Below are 24,566 nucleotides of genomic sequence, written 5' to 3'. Positions count from 1 at the left end.
ACGGGCGGGCCAGTCCATAGCATCAATGCCTTCCTCTTGCAGGAACTGCTGACACACTCCAGCCACATGAGTTCTAGCATTGTCTTGCATTAGGAGGAACCCAGGGCCAACCGCACCAGCATATGGTCTCACAAGGGGTCTGAGGATCTCATCTCGGTACCTAATGGCAGTCAGGCTACCTCTGGCGAGCACATGGAGGGCTGTGCGGCCCCCCAAAGAAATGCCACCCCACACCATGACTGACCCACCGCCAAACCGGTCATGCTGGAGGATGTTGCAGGCAGCAGAACGTTCTCCACGGCGTCTCCAGACTGTCACGTCTGTCACATGTGCTCAGTGTGAACCTGCTTTCATCTGTGAAGAGCACAGGGCGCCAGTGGCGAATTTGCCACTCTTGGTGTTCTCTGGCAAATGACAAACGTCCTGCACGGTGTTGGGCTGTAAGCACAACCCCCACCTGTGGACGTTGGGCCCTCAATACCACCCTCATGGAGTCTGTTTCTGACCGTTTGAGCAGACACATGCACATTTGTGGCCTGCTGGAGGTCATTTTGCAGGGCTCTGGCAGTGCTCCTCCTGCTCCTCCTTGCACAAAGGCGGAGGTAGCGGTCCTGCTGCTGGGTTGTTGCCCTCCTACGGCCTCCTCCACGTCTCCTGATGTACTGGCCTGTCTCCTGGTAGCGCCTCCATGCTCTGGACACTACGCTGACAGACACAGCAAACCTTCTTGCCACAGCTCGCATTGATGTGCCATCCTGGATGAGCTGCACTACCTGAGCCACTTGTGTGGGTTGTAGACTCCGTCTCATGCTACCACTAGAGTGAAAGCACCGCCAGCATTCAAAAGTGACCAAAACATCAGCCAGGAAGCATAGGAACTGAGAAGTGGTCTGTGGTCACCACCTGCAGAACCACTCCTTTATTGGGGGTGTCTTGCTAATTGCCAATAATTTCCACCTGTTGTCTATTCCATTTGCACAACAGCATGTGAAATGTATTGTCAATCAGTGTTGCTTGCTAAGTGGACAGTTTGATTTCACAGAAGTGTGATTGACTTGGAGTTGCATTGTGTTGTTTAAGTGTTCCCTTTATTTTTTTGAGCAGTATATTTTTGCTCAGTAAATAATTACTACTGTCTAAATAAAAATATTCAAAATACTTCACCAGAGAGCATGACTTAGCCACACAGGATCATTAGCTTGTTTAAAAAGAAAAGCTATGGATAGTTTCAAATCACAAGTGTGTAAGCCTATGCTTATTTGGGAATCACGGAATTTGGCAACATGAACGGCAATATGTCTAGCTGATTGAGTTGCGTCTGTCAGTGACAAGCATCTAAATATGTGTGAAGATAATATGTCTTGAGTATAATTTAAAATGTTGCAACAAGAAGGAGGGGAGGGGTGGGTGGAGAAGACATGTCTCTCTCCAGAAAGCATGCACTCGGCTCTCCAGAATGCGCTCAGTAGTCTCCTAACAATTATTGCGCATTAATTGTTTCATTATGTGAATTGTTTGTCCTTTGATTGTTAATTTTTTTATCAATTTCCCATTACATACAGTTGAAGTCGGAAGTTTACATACACCTCAGCCAAATACATTTAAATTCCGTTTTTCACAATTCCTGACATTTAACCCTAGTAAAAATTCCCTGTTTTAGGTCAGTTAGGATCACCACTTTATTTTAAGAATGTGAAATGTCAGAATAATAGTAGAGAGAATTATTTATTTCAGCTTTTATTTCTTTCATCACATTCCCAGTGGGTCAGAAGTTTACATACACTCAATTAGTATTTGGTAGCATTGCCTTTAAATTGATTAACTTGTGACAAATGTTTTGGGTAGCCTTCCACAAGCTTCCCACAATAAGTTGGGGGAATTTTGGCCCATTCCTCCTGACAGAGCTGGTGTAACTGAGTCAGGTTTGTAGGCCTCCTTACTCGAACATGCTTTTACAGTTCTGCCCACACATTTTCTATAGGATTGAGGTCAGGGCTTTGTGATGGCCACTCCAATACCTTGACTTTGTTGTCCTTCAGCCATTTTGCCACAACTCTGGAAGTATGCTTGGGGTCATTGTCCATTTGGAAGACCCATTTGCGACCAAGCTTTAACTTCCTGACTGATGTCTTGAGATGTTGCTTCAATATATCCACATAATTTTCCTACCTCATGATGCCATCTATTTTGTGAAGTGCACCAGTCCCTCCTGCAGCAAAGCACCCCCACAACATGATGCTGCTTCACGGTTGGGAGGGTGTTCTTCGGCTTGCAATCCTCCCCCTTTTTCCTCCGAACATAATGATGATTATGGCCAAACAGTTCTATTTTTGTTTCATTAGACCAGAGGACATTTCTCCAAAAAGTACGATCTTTGTCCCCATTTGCAGTTGCAAACTGTAGTCTGGCTTTTTTATTACAGTGGCTTCTTCCTTGCTGAGCGGTCTTTCAGGTTATGTCGATATCGGACTCGTTTTACTGTGGATATAGATACTTTTGTACCTGTTTCCTCCAGCATCTTCACAAGGTCCTTTGCTGTTGTTCTGGGATTGATTTGCACTTTTCGCACCAAAGTACGTTCATCTCTAGGAGACAGAACGCGTCTCCTTCCTGAGCGGTATGACGGCTGCGTGGTCCCATGGTGTTATACTTGCGTACTATTGTTTGTACAGATGAACGTGGTACCTTCAGGCCTTTGGAAATTGCTCCCAAGGATGAACCAGACTTGTGGAGGTCTAAAAAAAAAAATCCGAAGCTTTGGCTGATTTCTTTTGATTTTCCCATGATGTCAAGCAAAGAGGCACTGAGTTTGAAGATAGGCATTGAAATACATCCACAGGTACACCTCCAATTGACTCAAATGATGTCAATTAGCCTATCAGAAGCTTCTAAAGCCATGACATAATTTACTGGAATTTTCCAAGCTGTTTAAAGGCACAGTCAACTTAGTGTATGTAAACTTCTGACCCACTGGAATTGTGATATAGTGAATTATAAGTGAAATAATCTGTCTGTAAACAATTGTTGGAAAAATTACATGTGTCATGCACAAAGTAGATGTCCTAACCGACTTGCCAATACTATAGTTTGTTAACAAGAAATTTGTGGAGTGGTTGAAAAACAAGTTTTAATGACTCCAACCGAAGTGTATGTAAACTTCCGACTTCAACTGTATGTCACCAGTAGGCCTAGAAAATGTCCCGTTAATCTCCAGTCATTTTGTTACATTCATTTTTGTTAATGCATGTATTAATTACAGTAATTTACCGTTCTCATTCTCGGAATGGAAACGTTGTTTGCAAAGTTCACAACCTCCTACACTTGTGAGAAACAAGTTAATGTAGGAAAGTGCCCATTTGGCAATATCTGATTTCTGATTGTCATAATTAACTCACCACGTCCACCCACAAATAAAATGAGATTCTCAGAAATGTTTTCTTCACCTCAAACAGTTTGTCAACAGTCTGTTTTTTTAACATCCATTGCGAATGATTTGAAATATTTTTGTTGAAACATCATTCCAACACCGCCAGCCTCCATAATCACCAAACCTTGGTGTGAAAGACCATAATATCATGATCTGATGATACCATATACAGTGCATTCGGAAAGTATTCAACCCCTTTGACTTTTTCCACATTTTGTTACGTTGCAGCCTTATTCTAAAATAGATTAAATAGCTTTTTTCCCTCATCAATCTACACACAATACCCCATAATGACAAAGCAAAAACAGGTTTTTAGAAAAACTGAAATAACACATTTACGCAAGAATTCAGAACCTTTACTCAGTACTTTGTTGAAGCACCTTTGGCAACGATTACAGCCTTGAGTCTTCTTGGGTATAACGCTACAAGCTTGGCACATCTGTATTTGGGGAGTTTCTCCCATTCTTCTCTACAGATCCTCTCAAGCTCTGTCAGGTTTGGATGAGGAACATTGCTACACAGCTATTTTCAGGTCTCTCCAGAGATGTTTGACCAGGTTCAAGACTGGGCTCTTGTTTGGCCCCTCAAAGACATTCAGAGACTTGTCCCAAAGCCACTCCTGTGTTGTCTTGGCTTTGTGCTTAGGGTTGTTGTCCAGTTGGAAGGTGAACATTCACCCTGAGGTCCTGAGCGCTCTGGAGCAGGTTTTCATTAAGGATCATTCTGTACTTTGCTCTGTTAATCTTTCCCTCGATCCTGACTAGTCTCCCAGTCCCTGCAGCTGAAAAACATCCCCACAGCATGATGCTCACACCACCATGCTTCACCGTAGGGATGGTGCCACGTTTCCTCCAGACGTGACGCTTGGCATTCAGGCCAAAGAGTTCAATCTTGATTTCATCAGACCAGAGAATCTTGTTTCTCATGGTCTGAGAGTCTTTAGGTGTCTTTCGGCAAACTCCAAGCGGGCTGTCATGTGCCTTTTACTAAGGAGTGGCTTCCGTCTGGTCACTCTACCATAAAGTCCTGATTGGTGGAGTGCTGCAGAGATGGTTGTCCTTCTGGAAGTTTCTCCCATCTCCACAGAGGAACTCTGGTGCTCTGTCAGAGTGACCATCGGGTTCTTGATCACCTCCCTCACCAAGGCCTTTTCCCCCCGATTGCTCAGTTTTCCCGGGCGGCCAGTTCTAGGAAGAGTCTTAGGGGTTTCAAACTTCTTCCATTTAAGAATGATGGAGGCCACTGTGTTCTTCGGGACCTTCAATGCTGCAGATTGTTTTGGTGCCCTTCACCAGATCTGTGCTTTGACACAATCCTGTCTCGGACAATTCCTTCGACCACATGACTTGGTTTTTGCTCTGACATGCACTGTCAACTGTGGGACCTTACATAGACAGGTGTGTGCCTTTCCAAATCATGTCCAATCAATTGAATTTACCACAGGTAGACTCCAATCAAGGTTGTAGAACATCTCAAGGATGATCAATGGAAACAGGATGTACCTGAGCTCAAATGTGAGTCTCATAGCAAAGGGACCCGTTGTAATTATGGGGTATTGTGTGTAGAATGATGAGGATTTTTTTTGTATTTAATCCATTTTAGAATAAGGCTGTAATGTAACAAAATGTGGAAAAGGTCAAGGGGTCTGAATACTTTCTGAATGCCCTGTATCCAGTGGAAGAGTCATTAAAACAGCTGTATGTCCAGAGCTCACTGGCATGTAGGAAACTCTGAGGGCCTGGAACAGGCTAGTTGATAAAATGTTGCAAGTTAGCTACAGCTTCAGGCCACACCAAGTTGATGTTTTGATACAATGTGGCACTTCACTAGCAAGATAGATAGAAAGGGAGGTAAACAGTCGGAATAGAGAGATGAATGTGATTGAAAGAAACAACATTTTCATCAAGATATTTTCTGCTGTTTTTATTTGTCGGCTTTATGTATTTTACTTAGTTGACATGGAAGTTATAGGTCTACTGCTGTATTGGCCTATAGGCTATCTACGTGCTAATTTCTCTTGCCGCCAATGGACCACAGTGTATCAATTTGCCCGTATTTTAACTTTTAGATTTGTATCATTTTACTTCAGATTTTATGATTATCCACGTGAGAATGATTTTGAATAAAGGAAACGTTATTATTGAAATGAAACTGTTCCACAAAAATAATCATAACTGTCACGCAGATCGGTAGAAAAGGTATGATAAATTGTAAGCTTCCCCAAACTTGAAACTCAGGAGCTGCCTATGGGCTTCACTATAACACCCATAAAAAATTTATGAACGTGCAAGCACGTGCACACAGAGGAGGTCCTGTGAAAAAATGTGCCCACCTACGGATATCAAAGGCCGGTCCAACGGATTAATTCTGGCAACGGCCCTGGTGTGGAGTCTAAAGAAACAGTGCATGCATTTTTTTGCGACTTGTATCCTAGTCCATAGGCTTATATGTTTTGATAATGTTTGTATCACACCTAAAGTGTCCAAATAACCGCTAGAACGGAGTTGGAGAGCCCATAGCCTACAGAGCTTGTTGAAACATGTATTCTTATAAACCCAGTCATTGTGCAATTTCTTCTGAAAACAGAGATTTGACTGGCCCCTATTTATGTTGTATGTTTTAGGAAAACTTCCTGCATTTCAACACAGTTTGCCATGGGGCAGAGAGAAAAATCTGCAGTTTTATAATGCTATTCTACACATATTTTCATGAGTCTGAGAAAAATGTACAGTTAAGGTAATTTTCTGCTACTCTTCACATTTTGCCAAGATGCTGAGAGAAAATGTTGCAGTTTTAAAGTGAAAATCTCACTTTTAAAAGTTCATATTCTGTAAACTCATACCCAAATAATGTTGACTCATCCTATACCAGTATTGGTGGCCAAAGCATGAATTTGAGAAAAAACACCCCACCTCAAACTTGTATCTCAAACAGACCATTTAAAAAATGCTTGCTATTTCCTCATAGAGGATGATGTCATCTTCCTGAGGAGGATAAACTGGCCAATCAGCAGTCTTTATTTTTATTTAACTAGGCAAGTCAGTTAAGAACAAATTCTTATTTACAATGATGGCCTAACTGCCTTGTTCAGGGGCAGAACAACAGATTTTTACCTTGTCAGCTCAGGGATTCGATCTAGCAACCTTTCAGTTACTGGCCCAAAGCCATAACCACTAGGCTACCTGGTCTACTCGCAATAATAATTTTAATGACTGGTATACGTCCACACCATTCTGCTGTTGGGGGTATATATATATACTGCTCAAAAAAATAAAGGGAACACTTAAACAACACAATGTAACTCCAAGTCAATCACACTTCTGTGAAATCAAACTGTCCACTTAGGAAGCAACACTGATTGACAATAAATTTCACATGCTGTTGTGCAAATGGAATAGACAACAGGTGGAAATTATAGGCAATAAGCAAGACACCCCCAATAAAGGAGTGGTTCTGCAGGTGGAGACCACAGACCACTTCTCAGTTCCTATGCTTCCTGGCTGATGTTTTGGTCACTTTTGAATGCTGGCGGTGCTTTCACTCTAGTGGTAGCATGAGACGGAGTCTACAACCCACACAAGTGGCTCAGGTAGTGCAGCTCATCCAGGATGGCACATCAATGCGAGCTGTGGCAAGAAGGTTTGCTGTGTCTGTCAGCGTAGTGTCCAGAGCATGGAGGCGCTACCAGGAGACAGGCCAGTACATCAGGAGACGTGGAGGAGGCCGTAGGAGGGCAACAACCCAGCAGCAGGACCGCTACCTCCGCCTTTGTGCAAGGAGGAGCAGGAGGAGCACTGCCAGAGCCCTGCAAAATGACCTCCAGCAGGCCACAAATGTGCATGTGTCTGCTCAAACGGTCAGAAACAGACTCCATGAGGGTGGTATGAGGGCCCGACGTCCACAGGTGGGGGTTGTGCTTACAGCCCAACACCGTGCAGGACGTTTGTCATTTGCCAGAGAACACCAAGATTGGCAAATTCGCCACTGGCGCCCTGTGCTCTTCACAGATGAAAGCAGGTTCACACTGAGCACGTGACAGACGTGACAGAGTCTGGAGACGCCGAGGAGAACGTTCTGCTGCCTGCAACATCCTCCAGCATGACCGGTTTGGCGGTGGGTCAGTCATGGTGTAGGGTGGCATTTCTTTGGGGGGCCGCACAGCCCTCCATGTGCTCGCCAGAGGTAGCCTGACTGCCATTAGGTACCGAGATGAGATCCTCAGACCCCTTGTGAGACCATATGCTGGTCCGGTTGGCCCTGGGTTCCTCCTAATGCAAGACAATGCTAGACCTCATGTGGCTGGAGTGTGTCAGCAGTTCCTGCAAGAGGAAGGCATTGATGCTATGGACTGGCCTGCCCGTTCCCCAGACCTGAATCCAATTGAGCACATCTGGGACATCATGTCTCGCTCCATCCACCAACGCCACGTTGCACCACAGACTGTCCAGGAGTTGGCGGATGCTTTAGTCCAGGTCTGGGAGGAGATCCCTCAGGAGACCATCCGCCACCTCATCAGGAGCATGCCCAGGCATTGTAGGGAGGTCATACAGGCACGTGGAGGCCACACACACTACTGAGCCTCATTTTGACTTGTTTTAAGGACATGACATCAAAGTTGGATCAGCCTGTAGTGTGGTTTTCCACTTTAAGTTTGAGTGTGACTCCAAATCCAGACCTCCATGGGTTGATAAATTGGATTTCCATTAATTATTTTTGTGTGATTTTGTTGTCAGCACATTCAACTATGTAAAGAAAAAAGTATTTAATAACATTATTTCTTTCATTCAGATCTAGGATGTGTTGTTTAAGTGTTCCCTTTATTTTTTTGAGCAGTATATATATATATATATATATATATATATATATACACATACACACACACACACACACGCACAGAGAAAATTATCAGAGCACAAGGTGAGACCCAGATGCAGACACAGGAGGCAGATGGTTGGAGTCTTAGATGTTTATTGATCCAAAAAGGGGTAGGCAAGAGAATGGCCGTGGACAGGCAAAAGGTCAAAACCAGTTCAGAGGTCAGGAGGTAAAGAGTGGCAGGCAGGCTCGAGGTGAAGGCAGGCAGAATGGTCAGGCAGGCGGGTAAAGAGTCCAGAAACAGGCAAGGGTCAAAACCGGAAGGACTAGCAAAAAGAGAATAGAGAAGACAAGCGACCGAGAAAAACCCGGTGGTTGACTTGGACATATAAGACCAACTGGCACAGAGAGACAGGAAACACAGGGATAAATACACTGGGGAAAACAAGCGACACCTGGAGGGGGTGGAGACAAACACACAGACAAGTGAAACAGATCAGGGTGTGACAGAAAAGCTGCTTTTTAACATACATAATAATAAAAAAAATTGGAAGGAAAATTATTTCACTCATATTGTAATTAATTATAGGGGGGGGGGGAAATCGAGCTGTTCTGAATATTGGAGTCGCATCATGCAGCCTTAGAAATCTCTAGCCCCTTTAATAATTAAAAATTGGATGTAATAAATGAATCACTAGTCACTTTAAACAATGTTATTTTTGCCTATGTACGCTAAATGTGTTTATGTTAATTAACGGTCAATTACCGTGAGACTGGCAGTTATTTGCATGACAATTACCGTCTGACACAATTTCATGATCTCTACTGCCCTACTTGTTAGGAGTTCAAATAGAATTGGTTTGATCCCACCTCACAAACCTATGTGCTCTGTGTTGTTGGTGCTGGAATGGGAAGGGGACAAGATGCTTTGCATGTAACCAATACATTTTTCAAGATCTATAACTTTCAAATACAAAACGCAGCATCATATGATGCAAAATGCATTTGTATTTCTGTATTTTGAAAGTTATATATCTTGAAAACTTGATTGCTGACATGCAAAACATTTTGAGACTGAATCAACAATGGACTAAAGAAACAAATACCAAAAGATAGTTTTTGGGTGGAGTTTTCCTTTAATTCATCTGTTGGTGCCACAGATTTTGTTGGGTATAGTTGATACAGTCCATCACCACCACTGACTGAATGCTTAGCTATGTAGACCCATTAACAATGTTGTTATATAATCAGTTACTTCGTTATGTACACCAATACTGACCTGCAATTAAACAAAAAGTATTTAGTTAGATAAAAGCAATATTTGTTATTCTATATTCTGCTCTTTTGTACAATAATATATCTTGATATCTTGAAACGTTCTAACCTGAAACGCCACCTAGTGGTGACCAAACAGAATGTTTACCAATAATTCACTGAAAATGCTACAACAGAGGAACCTGCGGGTAAAAGCATATGGATTGGTATTTTATTAACTTAAATTGACGGGTGGTTAGATTTACTCTAAATATTTAAGTTAGTATTCAGTCATTCAACCTGGTCAATCAGAGGGAGTACGTTTAGCTACACAGTTAATGCATTCCTGATGAGACAACAGCCTTTCCATGTCATTTGAATGTAGCTAGTGCTGGTGGTAACGTTACAACACCTAGCTGAGTCCACACTCAGCATTATTTGTTCGTTGTTTCTAAATGCTTAAAAGGTAGCTAGTGACCAAATATACTAGCTAAAGTTTGTGAAAGAATAGCTACAGACAGTAGCTTCTAGTCATCTAGCCAAAGCAAATTTGCAGACTTGTTGGGTTTCCCTTCGTTGTGGTTACCAATAGTCACCATGACGCTTTACTTTAACTAGTTAGCTAACATTAGCTAATTAAATTTGCTCAGATTTAACGCTGCTGCAGTCAGAGAAACATCATAGCAAGTATCGTATACTATCTAAATCAAGATACGAGTCATTAATCACAAGTCTCCTCATACATTCTTGGTAATTCTGCAAGATCAATCCTCTTAAGATGTAATAGTGCTCAGTATAGGTTGTTGAGAGCTAGCTAATTCCCCACAACAAGATAGCTTCTAGTTAAAGCTTGTAGTTGATTCAAGTGCCAGTCACCCCCATTGACTGCAGTGAAATTTGTTTTAAAACTCCTAACCTGGGTGGGTATAATTTATGGAACGTTCCAACAGGAATCTGTTCCAGAAACTTTGTAAATAACAAGGTTGTATAGCGGCCGAATAAGGTACCTGGTAGGGAGTGGGCTATGTCATTAAGTTTTTCACTCACCACGTTTATTCCGAAAAATGTCTGTCCTCACTCTGGTAGCCTATGGACAAACATTAAGAATAAGCTATGTGGTGAGTTGATGCCTATTCGACAGCTAGTTAGCAAGGTGAATGTATCTTGCTACTTTGTATGCGTTGTTTGGCAATCTTGTATTTTACGACGTTTTTGTAACAGATTCCTGTTGGAAAGTTCCACAAATTAAACCCACCCCCTATCCTATCCTATGTGTTCATAATCGATACAGGCTAAACAGAAGAAAGGACAGAAGAGTAAGTCCCTCTGATGTTGTTATTTACCTATTTAAATCCTGCACAATACAACTTGAATGGAGCTCACATTCAATATGATGTTTTTGTACTACAGGTTCAATTGATGATATGTTAGGAGACATGTTGGGAGATGATGGTATGTAATTACATCCCTACAACAGATCTATGACCATTCAAACAGACAAATCATTAGTATAATATACTGTACGTACACACTGTGTAGTGATGGAAAAGTTTTCCTGTTTATTTGTACAGATTTCCCAGTGAAGGCCAAAGCTCTGGCCCGTGAAGCAGGCAGACTAGGACCTCCTCTACCATCACGCAGTGGAAAACGGTGAGTTAACTGGGACTGAAATAATGTACTGCCAGATCAGAGAGTAGTCTCAACTCTTTCTTTCTTGACTATTTAGATAGCAAGCAGACTGTGACAGTATCTGCTAATTCTATGCGTTTCTGCTCTCCAGCTCACTATTGGGCGACGACGACCTCTTCAGCAAACTTGCTGAGGAAGCTGAAAATGATGAGGTGAGTTGGCAGGTCATACATTAAGTATGGCAGGGAGGCAGTTGACTATGTTTTCCTTCATATACATCTTTTATATTCATTTCCAATCCAGGGTTCTGATGTTTCTGAGGCTGATCCCACAGCCTTACTGGAGAGTATGAAGGTAATGATGCCTTGTTCTAATGACAAATCCCCAGGGAGTAAGACTCCAGGCTTTATGTGTGAAGGTAATGATGCCTTGTTCTAATGACAAATCCCCAGGGAGTAAGACTCCAGGCTTTATGTGTGAAGGTAATGATGCCTTGTTCTAATGACAAGTCCCCAGGGAGTAAGACTCCAGGCTTTATGTGTGAAGGTAATGATGCCTTGTTCTAATGACAAGTCCCCAGGGAGTAAGACTCCAGGCTTTATGTGTGAAGGTAATGATGCCTTGTTCTAATGACAAATCCCCAGGGAGTAAGACTCCAGGCTTTATGTGTGAAGGTAATGATGCCTTGTTCTAATGACAAATCCCCAGGGAGTAAGACTCCAGGCTTTATGTGTGAAGGTAATGATGCCTTGTTCTAATGACAAATCCCCAGGGAGTAAGACTCCAGGCTTTATGTGTGAAGGTAATGATGCCTTGTTCTAATGACAAATCCCCAGGGAGTAAGACTCCAGGCTTTATGTGTGAAGGTAATGATGCCTTGTTCTAATGATAAATCCCCAGGGAGTAAGACTCCAGGCTTTATGTGTGAAGGTAATGATGCCTTGTTCTAATGATAAATCCCCAGGGAGTAAGACTCCAGGCTTTATGTGTGAAGGTAATGATGCCTTGTTCTAATGACAAATCCCCAGGGAGTAAGACTCCAGGCTTTATGTGTGAAGGTAATGATGCCTTGTTCTAATGACAAATCCCCAGGGAGTAAGACTCCAGGCTTTATGTGTGAAGGTAATGATGCCTTGTTCTAATGACAAATCCCCAGGGAGTAAGACTCCAGGCTTTATGTGTGAAGGTAATGATGCCTTGTTCTAATGATAAATCCCCAGGGAGTAAGACTCCAGGCTTTATGTGTGAAGGTAATGATGCCTTGTTCTAATGATAAATCCCCAGGGAGTAAGACTCCAGGCTTTATGTGTGAAGGTAATGATGCCTTGTTCTAATGATAAATCCCCAGGGAGTAAGACTCCAGGCTTTATGTGTGAAGGTAATGATGCCTTGTTCTAATGATAAATCCCCAGGGAGTAAGACTCCAGGCTTTATGTGTGAACGTTCATAACCCAGCTGTGTCTGTTCTATCCTTACATAGGACATAGATGATATGGACGCTGATCTCTTTGGATCAAAGAAAAAGCCCAGTTCAGCCCCAGCTCAGAGTAAAGGCTCCGGCATTGGAGGACCTACGAAAAATCCTCCTAAATCAGGAAACAAGTTAAAAGGAGGAGGAATCTCAGATGAGCCAGGCATTGAAGAGAAGAAGCCAAGTTCTGCTCCGGCATCGACAGCACGTGGCTACAAAAGGTTCAGCTTCACTAGTGAGCTGACTGTCCTGTCTTGGTCTTTGGCTAGTCTGGCTACACCATTGGTTATCAATGACCCGAGCCACCAAATTATTATTAATACAATGCAAATATACATAATTGTACATTATTTCTCCCTATTGCTGCATTGCTTCAGATGACGTTCTTGCCCCAACAACTGACACAAAAGGTGCCAAAGCTAACAGTTGGACCCATGTATAGACCAACTGTAAAATCTATTAAGAGTGGCCCTAAGTGTAGAGTTCTTAACACCATAAAATATATCAATATCAAAACAGTATCCCCAGCTCTGGTATCGTATCTGTTGTCTACAGACTTTGATGACCCTTTGGCTGACCTGTTAGATGATCTACCCGTAGAAGACAAAAATGAGCCAAAAATCATCAAAAAGCTCCTCCAGAGAAATCAGTGCTCCCCCCAGACTCCCCCATCATAAAGAAAAAAGAAACAGGTTGGTGAACTTTTTGTGTGTTTTATTTGTGAATTTATACATTGTAACATAGACAAAAGAAGAGAGAGCCAGAAAATATCAAATGCATATATTTCTCCTATAGCCTCACCAGCTCCAGTTCCAAAGAAGCGGGACGAGCTTACGTTTGATGATGACGAGGATGACCTAATGGATGCATTGGGGTTTGGGGAGAGTCCCAAAGAGAGCCTTAAGAAGGAGACTGTGCTCATACCAAAGAATGAGAGGTAGGGTCTCAAATGCATCAGTCAACATAAGTTCCAACCAAGGCTATCACAAAACTTATGGACTATGATAAACCCAACAAAAAGTTCATTTGAAATGCACCCTACCTATTCCTCTGTGCTGACCGTCTCTAGCAGCAGTGAGCTCCCTCAAAGAGCACGCACCAGGCTAGATGAGATTCTGGGGCGTGGGACGTCCCCTCGCCTTCTGGAGCGCCCTCTAACAGGGGAGAGGAAGGACCCTCCGCAGCAGCAGGAAAATCAGAAGCATCATCAGGAGACCCCCACTACTAAAGGTAGCTAACACTCCATGTTTTTGTATTTAAAGTGTGATATAGTATTCTTGAATGAATTAAATGAGAGTTGATGTTTCCCTTTGTCAGACCCCTTCCTAGAAGAAGACCTGACGTTTGGTTCCTATCAACCTACACTGGTCACTACACCTGAGGGACGCCACTCACGCAGACAGTCGGTCAGGTAAGTCAGAGCTCTAGCAGAAGCCCTCCTCAGTTTGTTTTGGTCAATGCCTGGATCAATGCTTAGTTGGGTCAATAAAAAGTCCATCATATTTAGATATAATCTGAGTTCCTGAAGCTTATCTATGTCAGCTACTGGACCAGAGTGTATGACAAAGGAAATGGCCACCATCTAAGATTAGCCACTCCTTTTCAGATTCTCCACTGAGGACAACAATGCCTCTTCTCCTGAGAAGAAACCCAAACCCATCACCCCCATGCTCACCCCTACCTTTCCCCGGCCTGCTGCAGACTGGCTGGGGGAGCTCGCAGGATGATGATGATGAGGAGGAAGAGAAGGAAGAGCCCCCACCTGTACCAGAACCCTTGAAGACCCCCTCTTCGTCAGTGGGAAGCAAACCCTCCTCGTCTGGCAACCGCATTCCACAGCCATCGACAGAGACTCCAAACACCTCCTTCAAATCCCCCAAACCAGTAGGACCCAGTGTAGAGGTCTCTGCAAGCCAAAAGGACAAAGATGATTGGCTATCAGGGGCATTGAGCAGGAAGAAGACTCAATCATCCACACGGTCAGAGGACAACCCAGGAAGACTTTCTGGGGTTTGGAGACAAGGTGGATCTGGAGTCGTTTCTCAGGTAAGGCCAGGACTAGGGTAATCTACAGTGAAGGCTGGGTCATACTACCAGAGTTCTAGAGAAACACCTACATTAGAAGCGACTGCTTACATCTCAGTATGTTGACATTGATTGTCTGTTACTTCCTCAGCAAACGTGGTTCTTCACCAGCTTCCAGGAGGAAAGATGCATCCACCCCCAACAAGGAACCAGGGTATGATCAACCTTAATCTAAATAGCTGTGATGTATAATATCTATCACTGCAATATTGCCCCAGTGAGCTATATGAGTTCTGGTGCTTTTGGACATTGAGGTCAGGATTATGTTCCTTCTCTTCAAGAGATTCTCCTCTGCCCAGGGAACCCTCCCACAGACAGCCCAGCCCTACTGCTCATTCTACCCCAGTGAGAGAGGACCAGTTCAGGCCTGGTATGTTACTCACTCCCGTCTTATAGGACCCAGCTAACCATGTCCATTTTCCCTCTACGTTGTGCTATTTAACTTTTACCTCACGGGAAGCATCTTTTATAACAAACATGTTTTGTTTTTCCAAGCCAAGTCTCTTTCTAGTCATTTGGCTGACCCAGAGCCTACTAGAACGTCTACCCCTATCCCAACTGACCCTCCTGAGCAGACACAGGAAACCAATCACACATTCACTAGTGACCCAGCTGAGCCAATAGGGACAAAGAGTCATGCCCAGCCCCGACCAGCTCATTACACTGCCGAAGAAACTGAGCCTATCAGGCAGAATTCACACACAGACCACACTCCTCACTCACCAACACCTAAGACCCGTACTGAGCTTGTCTCACATCCACAACCCACAGTCCTGTCAAAGGCACACATCAGCTCTCCCCTCCCCATAGATACCAGTCCACTCATCTCCTCCACAATAGTCATCCAACATCCACCCACCAAACCTCAGCCTTTCCCTTCCTCGGTACTAGTCTCCCCTTTTCTATCCACAGCGATGTCTGCTAGAGTAGGCTTCTATCCTGACCAGACCCCTCTCCCCTGCCAACCTCTGCTACCATTAGCTTCCCCTTGCCCCAGCAGTACCATCCACCAGCCCTGCAGGATCACAGGGAGCCAGGATGGCCAAGTCAAGCAGAGCTACCCCCTAACTACCCTGCCCAGCCATGGCAGTCTATGTCTGGCCCCATGCCATGATGCCTGCCTCTATGCAGTGTTGGTACTCTTAGGGAAACATAGGGATAGCTTATGGACAGTAGTCATTTTGAATAACTTTCTAACTGTATTTGTATTTCTAATAGTTATGCCTCTAGTTTCTTATCAATCACTGTCATTGATGATGGGCAGATTGTCCTGATTGACACATAATGTTCTTGGTTTCCCAGTGCCACAGCAAAGCCAGATGCAGAACACTGCACCTGTTGTCCAACCACAGGTATGTAGAGGCCTTTCTATTTTTCGTTTATATGCCCTAATGTCATTATGGAGGATTTGTGTTTGGAACTCTTCCTCTCTTTTAAACAGGTGTCTCATTCAGCCAACAGTTTGCAACAACTCTTACTACAACAGCAGCAGGTAAAACAAATCTCCAATCACAATTACCTTTTCATTTGATGGAAACACTTCGCATTTCATTCGTTTGACTAATGTGAACACAGATATCTCAGGTTTTATCAGATGTTCTCTTTTGAGAGTCTTCGGTAACTTGACTTTGGTATCCGTCTGTGTCCGTAGTTGGAGTCCCAGCTGCTGGGGTTAGGGGGAGCTGTGGATGTAGCTGGGCTGCAGAGACAGAAGAGAGAGACTGAGAAGCAGAATGGAGATCTAGCTTTACAGGCCTGCATCAAACTGGAGGGACAGGTATCTATCAACTGTCTTTTTGACAGTGCTCTTCCTCTTTCTGCCTCTTCCATAAACAACATTCGGCTCTGACTACTGAACCAGATGTTGCTGGAGAGTGTTCAGCAGAGACACGACAGGACTGCGAGGACCTAGCAGAGCGCCTAGCCACCGTCACACGTATAGCTGAACAGGAGCGTATGGAGCTGCAGGCACAGCACAGACTGGCCCAAACCCAGCAGGACAGAGACCGAGAGGTGGAGCGACTCAGAGACCTACAGAGGTAGGGGGCTGAAAGATACCACATTAGAGAACAAGAGATTGTGGCCATGCCTGTATTTTCTCCCTAAAGCCCAGCTATTTTCACTGCTTGTGGCTAAAAGAATGTATGTTATCTTGATATTTGCATAATCTACCTTAATTCTTTCTTTGTCACGGTTTCCTTCCTCTAGGAAGTCTATTTTGGAGATGAAGAAAGACCACAAGGATCAGGTCCAGAGGCTGAAGAGATTGAAGGATGAGGAGATTGATGCTGTGACCAGTGCCACATCACAAACCAGGTCACACATGCATTTCTACTCAATACAAATTTTTAACCATACTCTGCTTAATCGCCGACCTTTGCATAAGAATTATACAGAGGACATGCTACATGTAACCAAACTCGTAACTTACTACAAGTTGACATCATATAGCCTCTCTCATTCTGTGTATTGGTGTTGTAGGTCCCTGACAGTGGTGATTGAGCAGATGGAGCATTTCTCCCACAGGCTGGGGGACCCTTTGTCTCGGGTGGAGAGCACCCACGAGAACACAGCCCAGGGGCTGGAGCAGGGGGCACGGTAGAGAGACGAACAGCTCCGAGGCATCATACCACTACTCAGTTTTATGAAAAGAAAACAATGATTTTCATAATACAGTAGTTTCTATTTATTTTACCTTCAGTCAGTGAGAATGTCATGACGTTATGTGAAAGTCAGCTTGTCTACTCGTTTCAGTGATGCAGGACCGTCTGGGCCAGCAGCAGAGGGCCATGGCAGAGGAGAGAACAAGGCTTAAAGAAGTCGTCGCCAAGATGGACACCCAGCTGGCTGAGCAGCAGAGGCAACTAGAGAAGGTCAGGAGTCACTCAGAGGTTAGGTCTTTGTTGACTGTGCTTCTATCACAGGTTGTCATTGTAAATACGATTCTCCTTAATTGACTTACTTGTATAAATAAAGGTAAAATAAAAATGTTGCCATGTCACTCTGGGAAAAAATGGGATTGTAAAGGAAAAAGTGTCTTGAGTGACTTCATTTGAGGTCTTGTGTGTCAACACAGGGCTCCAGACTAACGTTTTCAGTTGGTGGCACCACGCCCCTAAATGTTTTTGGGGCAGTTTCACAATAGAACACATGAGGCACCATCTTATAAAATCATTCACAATGCTTTATCATCATATATGCAGTCACTAACTATACATTCATGTACATACTATCTCAATTGGGCTGACCAACCAGTGCTCCCACACATTGGCTAACCGGGCTATCTGCATTGTGTCCCGCCACCCCCTCTTTTACGCTACTGCTACTCTCTGTTCATCATATATGCATAGTCACTTTAACCATACCTACATGTACATACTACCTCCATCAGCCTGACTAACCGGTGTCTGTATGTAGCCTCGCTACTTTTATAGCCTGTCTTTTTACTTACCTATTGTTCACCTAATACATTTTTTGCACTATTGGTTAGAGCCTGTAAGTACACATTTAACTGTAAGGTCTACAGTCGTGGCCAAAAGTTGAGAATGAGACACATTCATTTCCACGAAGTTTGCTGCTTCAGTGTCTTTAGATATTTTTGTCAGATGTTACTATGGAATACTGAAGTATAATTACAAGCATTTCATAAGTGTCAAAGGCTTTTATTGACAATTACATGAAGTTGATGCAAAGAGTCAATATTTGCAGTGTTGACCCTTCTTTTTCAAGACCTCTGCAATCCGCCCTGGCATGCTGTCAATTAACTTCTGGGCCACATCCTGACTGATGGCAGCCCATTCTTGCATAATCAATGCTTGGAGTTTGTCAGAATTTGTGGGTTTTTGTTTGTTCACCCGCCTCTTGTGGATTGACCATAAATTCTCAATGGGATTAAGGTCTGGGGAGTTTCCTGGCCATGGACCCAAAATATCAATGTTTTGTTCCCCGAGCCACTTAGTTACCACTTTTGCCTTATGGCAAGGTGCTCCATCATGCTGGAAAAGGCATTGTTCGTCATCAAACTGTTCCTGGATGGTTGGGACAAGCTGCTCTCAACCCCACACATGGTCTCGTAATGCTTTACTATTGGCATGACACGGGACTGATGGTAGCGCTCACCTTGTCTTGCTTGCTGCCCTTCTTGACACCAGGCCATCCTCCAAAAATCTTCACCTCACTGTGCGTGCAGATGCACTCACACCTGCTGCCATTCCTGAGCAAGCTCTGTACTGGTGGTGCCCCGATCCCGCAGCTGAATCAACTTTAGGAGACGGTCCTGGCGCTTGCTGGACTTTCTTGGGCACCCTGAAGCCTTCTTCACAACAATTAAACCACTCTCCTTGAAGTTCTAGATGATCCGATAAATGGTTGATTTAGGTACAATCTTACTGGCAGCAATATCCTTTCCTGTGAAGCCCTTTTTGTGCAACGCAATGATGACGGCACGTGTTTCCTTGCCGGTAACTATGTTTGACAGAGGAAGAACAATAATTCCAAGCACCACCCTCTTTTTGAAGCTTCCAGTCTGTTATTCAAACTCAATCAGCATGACAGAGTGATCTCCAGCCTTGTTCTCGTCAACACTCACACCTGTCTTAACGAGAGAATCACTGACATGTCAGCTGGTCCTTTTGTGGCAGGGCTGAAATGCAGTGGAAATGTTTGAGGATTCAGTTTATTTGCAAGGCAAAAAGGGACTTTGCAATTTATCTGATCACTTTTCATAACATTCTGGGGTATATGCAAATTGCCATCATACAAACTGAGGCAGCAGACTTTGAAAATGAATGTGTCATACTCAACTTCTGGCCACGACTATACACCTGTTGTATTCTGCGCATGTGACTGATTAAGTGTAACAGATGTAATTCAATAAATAAGTACATCTACATGTCCAAGCAGGAATTGAGGATGAACAAATTCTTGGTTTAATCCACCCAAAAAATGTAATGTTTGCCTTAGCAGGATATATGCCTGCTATGTCCTGGAGTTTATGCCCCCCAGTGTGCCACACGTGCATAAATGTGCACCAAGGGACACTGGCTTGCAACAGAGGGCAAAGAAAGAAGAAAAATATGTAAATGAAATCACAAATATGTATTAATAGGTGCATTCAGTGAGACAGATTGCAACCACTGATTAAAACATGAAGTCACCCAACGGCTGAGTGAGTAGCCTTCCTGATATGTGCGCCACTTGAGGTCTGCTCTGGGAAATTCAAAACCCCTCCCTACTGGTCCAAGATTGGTCACATGGGTGTATGACGTATTGAAAGGTATAAAAACCTACCATAAACATAATTTCAGTCTTTCGAAAGTATGTAGTGCAGAGAATATGTATCCGGCAGAATATATATTTTTTGTTTTGGGGGTAACTATTTGCATCAACTCGTAGCAAAATGCTTCAAAGACACTCTACGAACTCCAGTGTCGACCAGCCACCGTGAGTGTAAATTGTAAGTGACCACTGTTAGCCGTGCTGAAGTAGCTAGTTGGCTAACTGCTAGCCACATGGCAAGCTAACGTTAGCTAACTTTCTAACCAGAAGTCTAGGCCTGGCCTGTTTAAATAACATTCTAGAGCCCTGGTGTTTCTGTAGATCAGGTTCGAACATACGTTACCTGATCTTTCTTATCACAACGGGTTTTAGTTAGTGTTGGGATTTTGTTTAGTAATCACTGTGGTGCAGGACGCCTGAGGCGTGGGAACGTGGTCTGCTTCAACATTTGCGGCACACTTATGATTAATTTACTAGCGCGGAAACATTGTTTCCACTGTAGATTGTATCTTATTGCATGTGGTTAGCTATGTATCCGTCTGATCTTTGTCTGTATCTTTCAGAGCCGTTTGAACGGACTCCCATCTTAACTCACGTGGATGGACGTCAGAAGTCCTATGCGCTGCGTCCACTCAAGAGGTAAAACAATCTCCATGATTACGTTTGACCAGTTTTAAATTGGTCAGTTTGACAGTCAGATTTGAACAGGTCTGACGTGTCTACCTAGCTTAATTAACAAGCCTGTGATGAAACAAGTTATCCCTGTCTGAACAACAGTGTTGACCTACTGAAACCCCTGAGGCTTGATGAAACTCTCATATGATTTGAATGGGTACGTTTTGGCAGTAGTCAGTTGAGTGACAGTATTGTCTGGCGTAGTTTCTCAAGGTTATATGTAGCCATGTTGCATAGCAAGATTATTAATTGAAGTCGTGCAGTAATGGACTAATTGATAACCTTTCTTGTAGTGTTGTGGCCTCAGAGGGTGAAGGGACAGTTGCTTGGTAAGTACTTAGCTAGAACCTCTATGGTCTCTTGTGACTCAAATGGAGACATTGATTAGTTTTACTTCGCACTGAAGATGCTCTGAGAAATGCACAGCCCTGAATGTGAGAATGCTTTTGACTGTTGTGGTAATGCAAACCAAACATGGTAATTTCTTTACAGGTCTGCCAACCTGGGTGTGATCACATGAAAATGTTCCAATGAAGTTACTCCTATTAGAGCAGGTAACCACTACTTTGGACATTAAGTGATGGTCAGATTGCTAAGTAACGGTGTTCAATCTGTGGAGGGTGTAGTAACAAGTCTGTGATGAAACAAGTTATCCCTGTCTGAACAACAGTGTTGACCTATAGAAACCCCTGAGACTTGATGGGAGATTAAAATTATGGGATAATGATTCATTAAAGTATTACCATGATGAACATGTATTAATATTTCAAATGTTTATAGTGCCGGAGAGTCAAGAGGACAGTTGATTGTTAAACGCTCATCTAGGTTTAAGGTTTACGTTAGTGGCTGTAATGGTGATGGGTTTCAGAGATGAAATTGCTGCATAGGAAGTGCTGTCTGATGTGATAACTGACGCTGGATAAAGCTGCTCTGAGAAATTCACAGCCCTGAATGTCACCATGCTTTTGGCAATTGTAGCATTGAACCAAACGAATGTAATTTCTCTACAGGTCTGCCAACCTGGATGTGAACCCCTGAAAATACAGCAAGTAATGCCATTGGAATCAGATCAGGTAACTACATGAACTGAATTAGTCTCATGGCTGATAATTAAATGGTATGAGTAATGGTGGTGCAGATGTGAAGAGGGTAACAAGCCTGTGATGAAACACGTTATCCCTGTCTGAACAGCAGTGTTGACTTATAGAAACCCCTGAGGCTTGATGGGAGATCCATATGTACTCACTTTCTGGTTTTATAAGGTAACAGTTGACTGCTGGAGCCCTTCCTTGGCTTACTAGATGTTTTTCATTTTAGGTAATGGGGTCAAAGATGTGCCAAGGACAGGACTCAAGAACTGAAATTCACCAAATGATCAGTGACTGACTAAAATAAACTAGTTCAATGCAAACATTGTCTAATGTCAAGTTTAATGGCGTACTTAAAACCAGAAAGTCACAGGGCTCTAAACCCCAGTTAATCAGTGTGAAAGGCTGAATTGTAAGGTGCTTTCTTGAGTGTCCAGGAAGAACTGCTCATCCTGCAGAAAGTTACAATCCTAAGAAGATAAAACAAGTACATTTATCTACAATAAAGATTTTGAAACAATCTGCTTGTTCCATCTTTACTAGAACATCTAGGGTAAATTTCAAAGGTGACTTCTCTTGTAAACTGCTTTGGCCCTCTGAAATTGGCTCAAACTGTTCAACTTTAAACCGATTGTAAGCACTTGATTTGGTTAGTAATGCATTAGTTACCTTCTCTGCTGTGTGCCTGAGCAGGGCCAATCTGGCCTGGAGATCTGTAGAATCTGGACTAAAGAATAGGGGTGAGGGCTGGTGAACAGCCTTGGTGGAAGCCATCTGAGGTACTGTCAACACTGGTCTGCAGTATTTAAAATATGCTGTTCTGTGTTAATTCGGTGGGGGGGGGGGGAAATCTGTAAAAGGCTCAGCCCACCTGTGAATATAGGGGCCATAGATTGAGGGAAAGGAGTGATTGGGAGGCTGTGTTTGAGTCTCCATTTCTCTACGCTGCTCAGTCATCTTCATTCTCTCCTGCAGAAGGGGAAATGGTTAGTTGACACTAACATTTACATGAGTCTGGATATGATTTGTACACAATTCAAAGGCGCTATAGGAGGACTGGCTGGAATGGAACCATTCCAACCATAATGTGCCGTTCCTGATGTGTACCAGCAGAGGCTGGTGGGAGATTGGCTGGTATACCCCCCCACTTATTGACCTGATGGAGGTGCTGCTCGTGTTGTCTCAGTCTCTCCATCTGGGAGTGGATGCTCCTCAGCCTGGTCTGGTGCTCAGTCTCCACCTGTCTGGACTCCTGTAGGGCCTTCTCCCCCTAATGATATTTTTCTGATGCCAGCTGCAAATACCGAAGCAGGGCGCCCAGTCACATTGTGCTACCTATCGCATATACATTACTGTCAACCCAATAGCTAGCTATTAGTGATGAGGTTGTGGTCCAGACCTTGCTGAAGGCCTCTACCTCCTGGACACGTGTCTTCAGCTGCAGGCCTGTACCACTTAGCCTCTCCTTTTCCCTGTCCAGAGCCTCCCTCTCCCATGCTACAGCTGCTTTAGCTCCCCAGCACGCAGCTTCAGGTCCACCTGTTCCTGGTGATTACAGAAGACGGCCTGTTTCAAAGCTCAATTGCTTGAGATCAAGTGAGTGAAATATGATTGGGTTAAGTAAACTCCATTGCCTGAACATGGTAAAACGCTGGCAGTTTGCATGCGACAATGCTAGACATACAAGCCTCTTGTCCTATCCTAGTCTGCTGTGCCATGCTGATGATGGAGCCCTCTCTGTGGGCATCCCTCTCCAGTGCCCGGCTGGCCGCCCAGTCCTGCCTCTGCTTCTCCTGGGTGTGGAACTGGGTCCACTCAGCCGCCAGCTTCCTCCTCTCCTCTGCACAGCATTACCTGCTGCTGCTCCTCCAACAGGGCACTCTAGACATGGAGGGGAGTAGGGGTCTTCTAAGTCAGTGTTTCCCAACCCTGGTCCTCCAGTACCACCAACAGTACACCTCATTCAGGGCTTGATGATTAGTTGAATCAGGTGTACTGTATGGGGTACTCGAGGACCAGGGTTGGGAAATACTTGAGTAAGGATCTGGCAGACATCTTTAACCACTTCTCCCTTAGTATTTGTCTTACTTTTGCTTTCTCCAGCTCCTCTCTCTCCATGCTGATGTGCTGAGTTAGAGCGTCTCTCCTCGACCAGGTTTCTCTGAGATGAGTCGGCCTTAGCCTGTTCTGCATTCACTCTCCAGCGCTCCTACAACACAATCATCATATTTAACATTCTGGGGAAATGGAAGGAAAGGCTAACCACTTATGCAAATTAAGACTAAACCTCTGAATATAATATTGTGACCCTTTGACTTATTGGTGGCACTGGTGCGAGCTGCACATGCTACCTGGTCACCTCAATGACTGTGAAATAATAATGGAAATATATATACCGGTAGTCTATACCTAAATGATTGAACAACATGGGATATTCTGACCATATAGCCTACAAATAGACAAATGAGAGCCTTGGTTTGAAAATACCTAATTGCATTTGGTGAGGCTATAAGAGAGTAATCAATCTAAAGCATTGCATGTCGTCTTTCCTAATAATATTCTAACATCAATAGATCGTATTATTTGCTACTGGTAAAATAGGGCCTTGAAGTAGCCTAGCCTATTCATTATCCACGAGGTAAATAGCAAAGCGGTAAATATGCCTAACTGATCAACAATGTAACCTGTAGCCTGCAGCAAAATGGGTTATGGTAATATTTGCTCAAGATGCAAAACATGTATTATATTCCATGAGAAGAGGTGGATTCCTGACATGGGGCATCCTTGTCCAACTTTCATTTCTCAGTGTGTGATTCCCCTTTTAGTCACTAGGGAGAGACCTTTC

At 43.7% G+C, this 24,566-nt stretch overlaps 2 protein-coding genes, 2 long non-coding RNA genes and 3 other non-coding genes across 10 annotated transcripts; 6 read left to right on the top strand and 1 right to left on the bottom strand.

The window, feature by feature from the left end:
* Positions 1 to 9,665: 9,665 nt before the first annotated feature.
* On the top strand, positions 9,666 to 13,274 carry LOC115201948 (fas-binding factor 1 homolog). 3 transcript variants are annotated; one of them, XM_029765840.1, is made up of 8 exons: positions 9,666 to 9,705; positions 10,718 to 10,812; positions 10,907 to 10,948; positions 11,068 to 11,146; positions 11,277 to 11,337; positions 11,429 to 11,479; positions 12,606 to 12,831; positions 13,152 to 13,274. In XM_029765840.1, exons 3-8 carry the CDS (start codon positions 10,921 to 10,923, stop codon positions 13,271 to 13,273), a joined length of 567 nt encoding a protein of 188 aa, XP_029621700.1. In that variant the 5' UTR covers positions 9,666 to 9,705; positions 10,718 to 10,812; positions 10,907 to 10,920; the 3' UTR covers position 13,274. The 3 variants fall into 3 exon arrangements, with proteins under 3 accessions (XP_029621700.1, XP_029621698.1, XP_029621699.1); XM_029765838.1 differs by having other exon boundaries at positions 9,672 to 9,705; positions 10,788 to 10,812; XM_029765839.1 differs by lacking the exon at positions 11,429 to 11,479 and having other exon boundaries at positions 9,672 to 9,705; positions 10,788 to 10,812.
* A 3,350-nt stretch (positions 13,275 to 16,624) lies between these two features.
* Positions 16,625 to 17,682, top strand: LOC115201990 (fas-binding factor 1-like). The gene is made up of 4 exons (XM_029765853.1): positions 16,625 to 16,720; positions 16,890 to 16,997; positions 17,163 to 17,279; positions 17,436 to 17,682. Exons 1-4 carry the CDS (start codon positions 16,638 to 16,640, stop codon positions 17,494 to 17,496), a joined length of 369 nt encoding a protein of 122 aa, XP_029621713.1. The 5' UTR covers positions 16,625 to 16,637; the 3' UTR covers positions 17,497 to 17,682.
* A 2,289-nt stretch (positions 17,683 to 19,971) lies between these two features.
* LOC115201935 (uncharacterized) lies at positions 19,972 to 22,044 on the top strand. 2 transcript variants are annotated; one of them, XR_003879846.1, is made up of 6 exons: positions 19,972 to 20,123; positions 20,522 to 20,597; positions 20,927 to 20,962; positions 21,126 to 21,187; positions 21,644 to 21,706; positions 21,951 to 22,044. It is a non-coding gene; the product is annotated as an uncharacterized LOC115201935 (long non-coding RNA). The 2 variants fall into 2 exon arrangements; XR_003879845.1 differs by having other exon boundaries at positions 19,973 to 20,136.
* Positions 20,694 to 20,765, top strand: LOC115147491 (small nucleolar RNA R38). The gene has a single exon (XR_003866357.1). It is a non-coding gene; the product is annotated as a small nucleolar RNA R38 (small nucleolar RNA).
* Positions 21,262 to 21,333, top strand: LOC115147479 (small nucleolar RNA R38). Its single transcript, XR_003866355.1, has one exon. It is a non-coding gene; the product is annotated as a small nucleolar RNA R38 (small nucleolar RNA).
* On the top strand, positions 21,497 to 21,569 carry LOC115147497 (small nucleolar RNA SNORD49). Its single transcript, XR_003866358.1, has one exon. It is a non-coding gene; the product is annotated as a small nucleolar RNA SNORD49 (small nucleolar RNA).
* Positions 22,045 to 22,046: 2 nt separating the features above from the next.
* On the bottom strand, positions 22,047 to 23,487 carry LOC115201940 (uncharacterized). The gene is made up of 4 exons (XR_003879847.1): positions 23,406 to 23,487; positions 23,121 to 23,266; positions 22,878 to 23,015; positions 22,047 to 22,690 (listed from the first exon to the last, which is right to left on the bottom strand). It is a non-coding gene; the product is annotated as an uncharacterized LOC115201940 (long non-coding RNA).
* Positions 23,488 to 24,566: the final 1,079 nt, after the last annotated feature.

The sequence above is a fragment of the Salmo trutta genome, chromosome 1 (assembly GCF_901001165.1).
Source record: "Salmo trutta chromosome 1, fSalTru1.1, whole genome shotgun sequence".
In the NCBI taxonomy this organism is placed as follows: domain Eukaryota; kingdom Metazoa; phylum Chordata; class Actinopteri; order Salmoniformes; family Salmonidae; genus Salmo; species Salmo trutta.
Note: the sequence above shows the minus strand (reverse complement) of the source record. Positions and strands in the feature narration are given on the sequence as shown.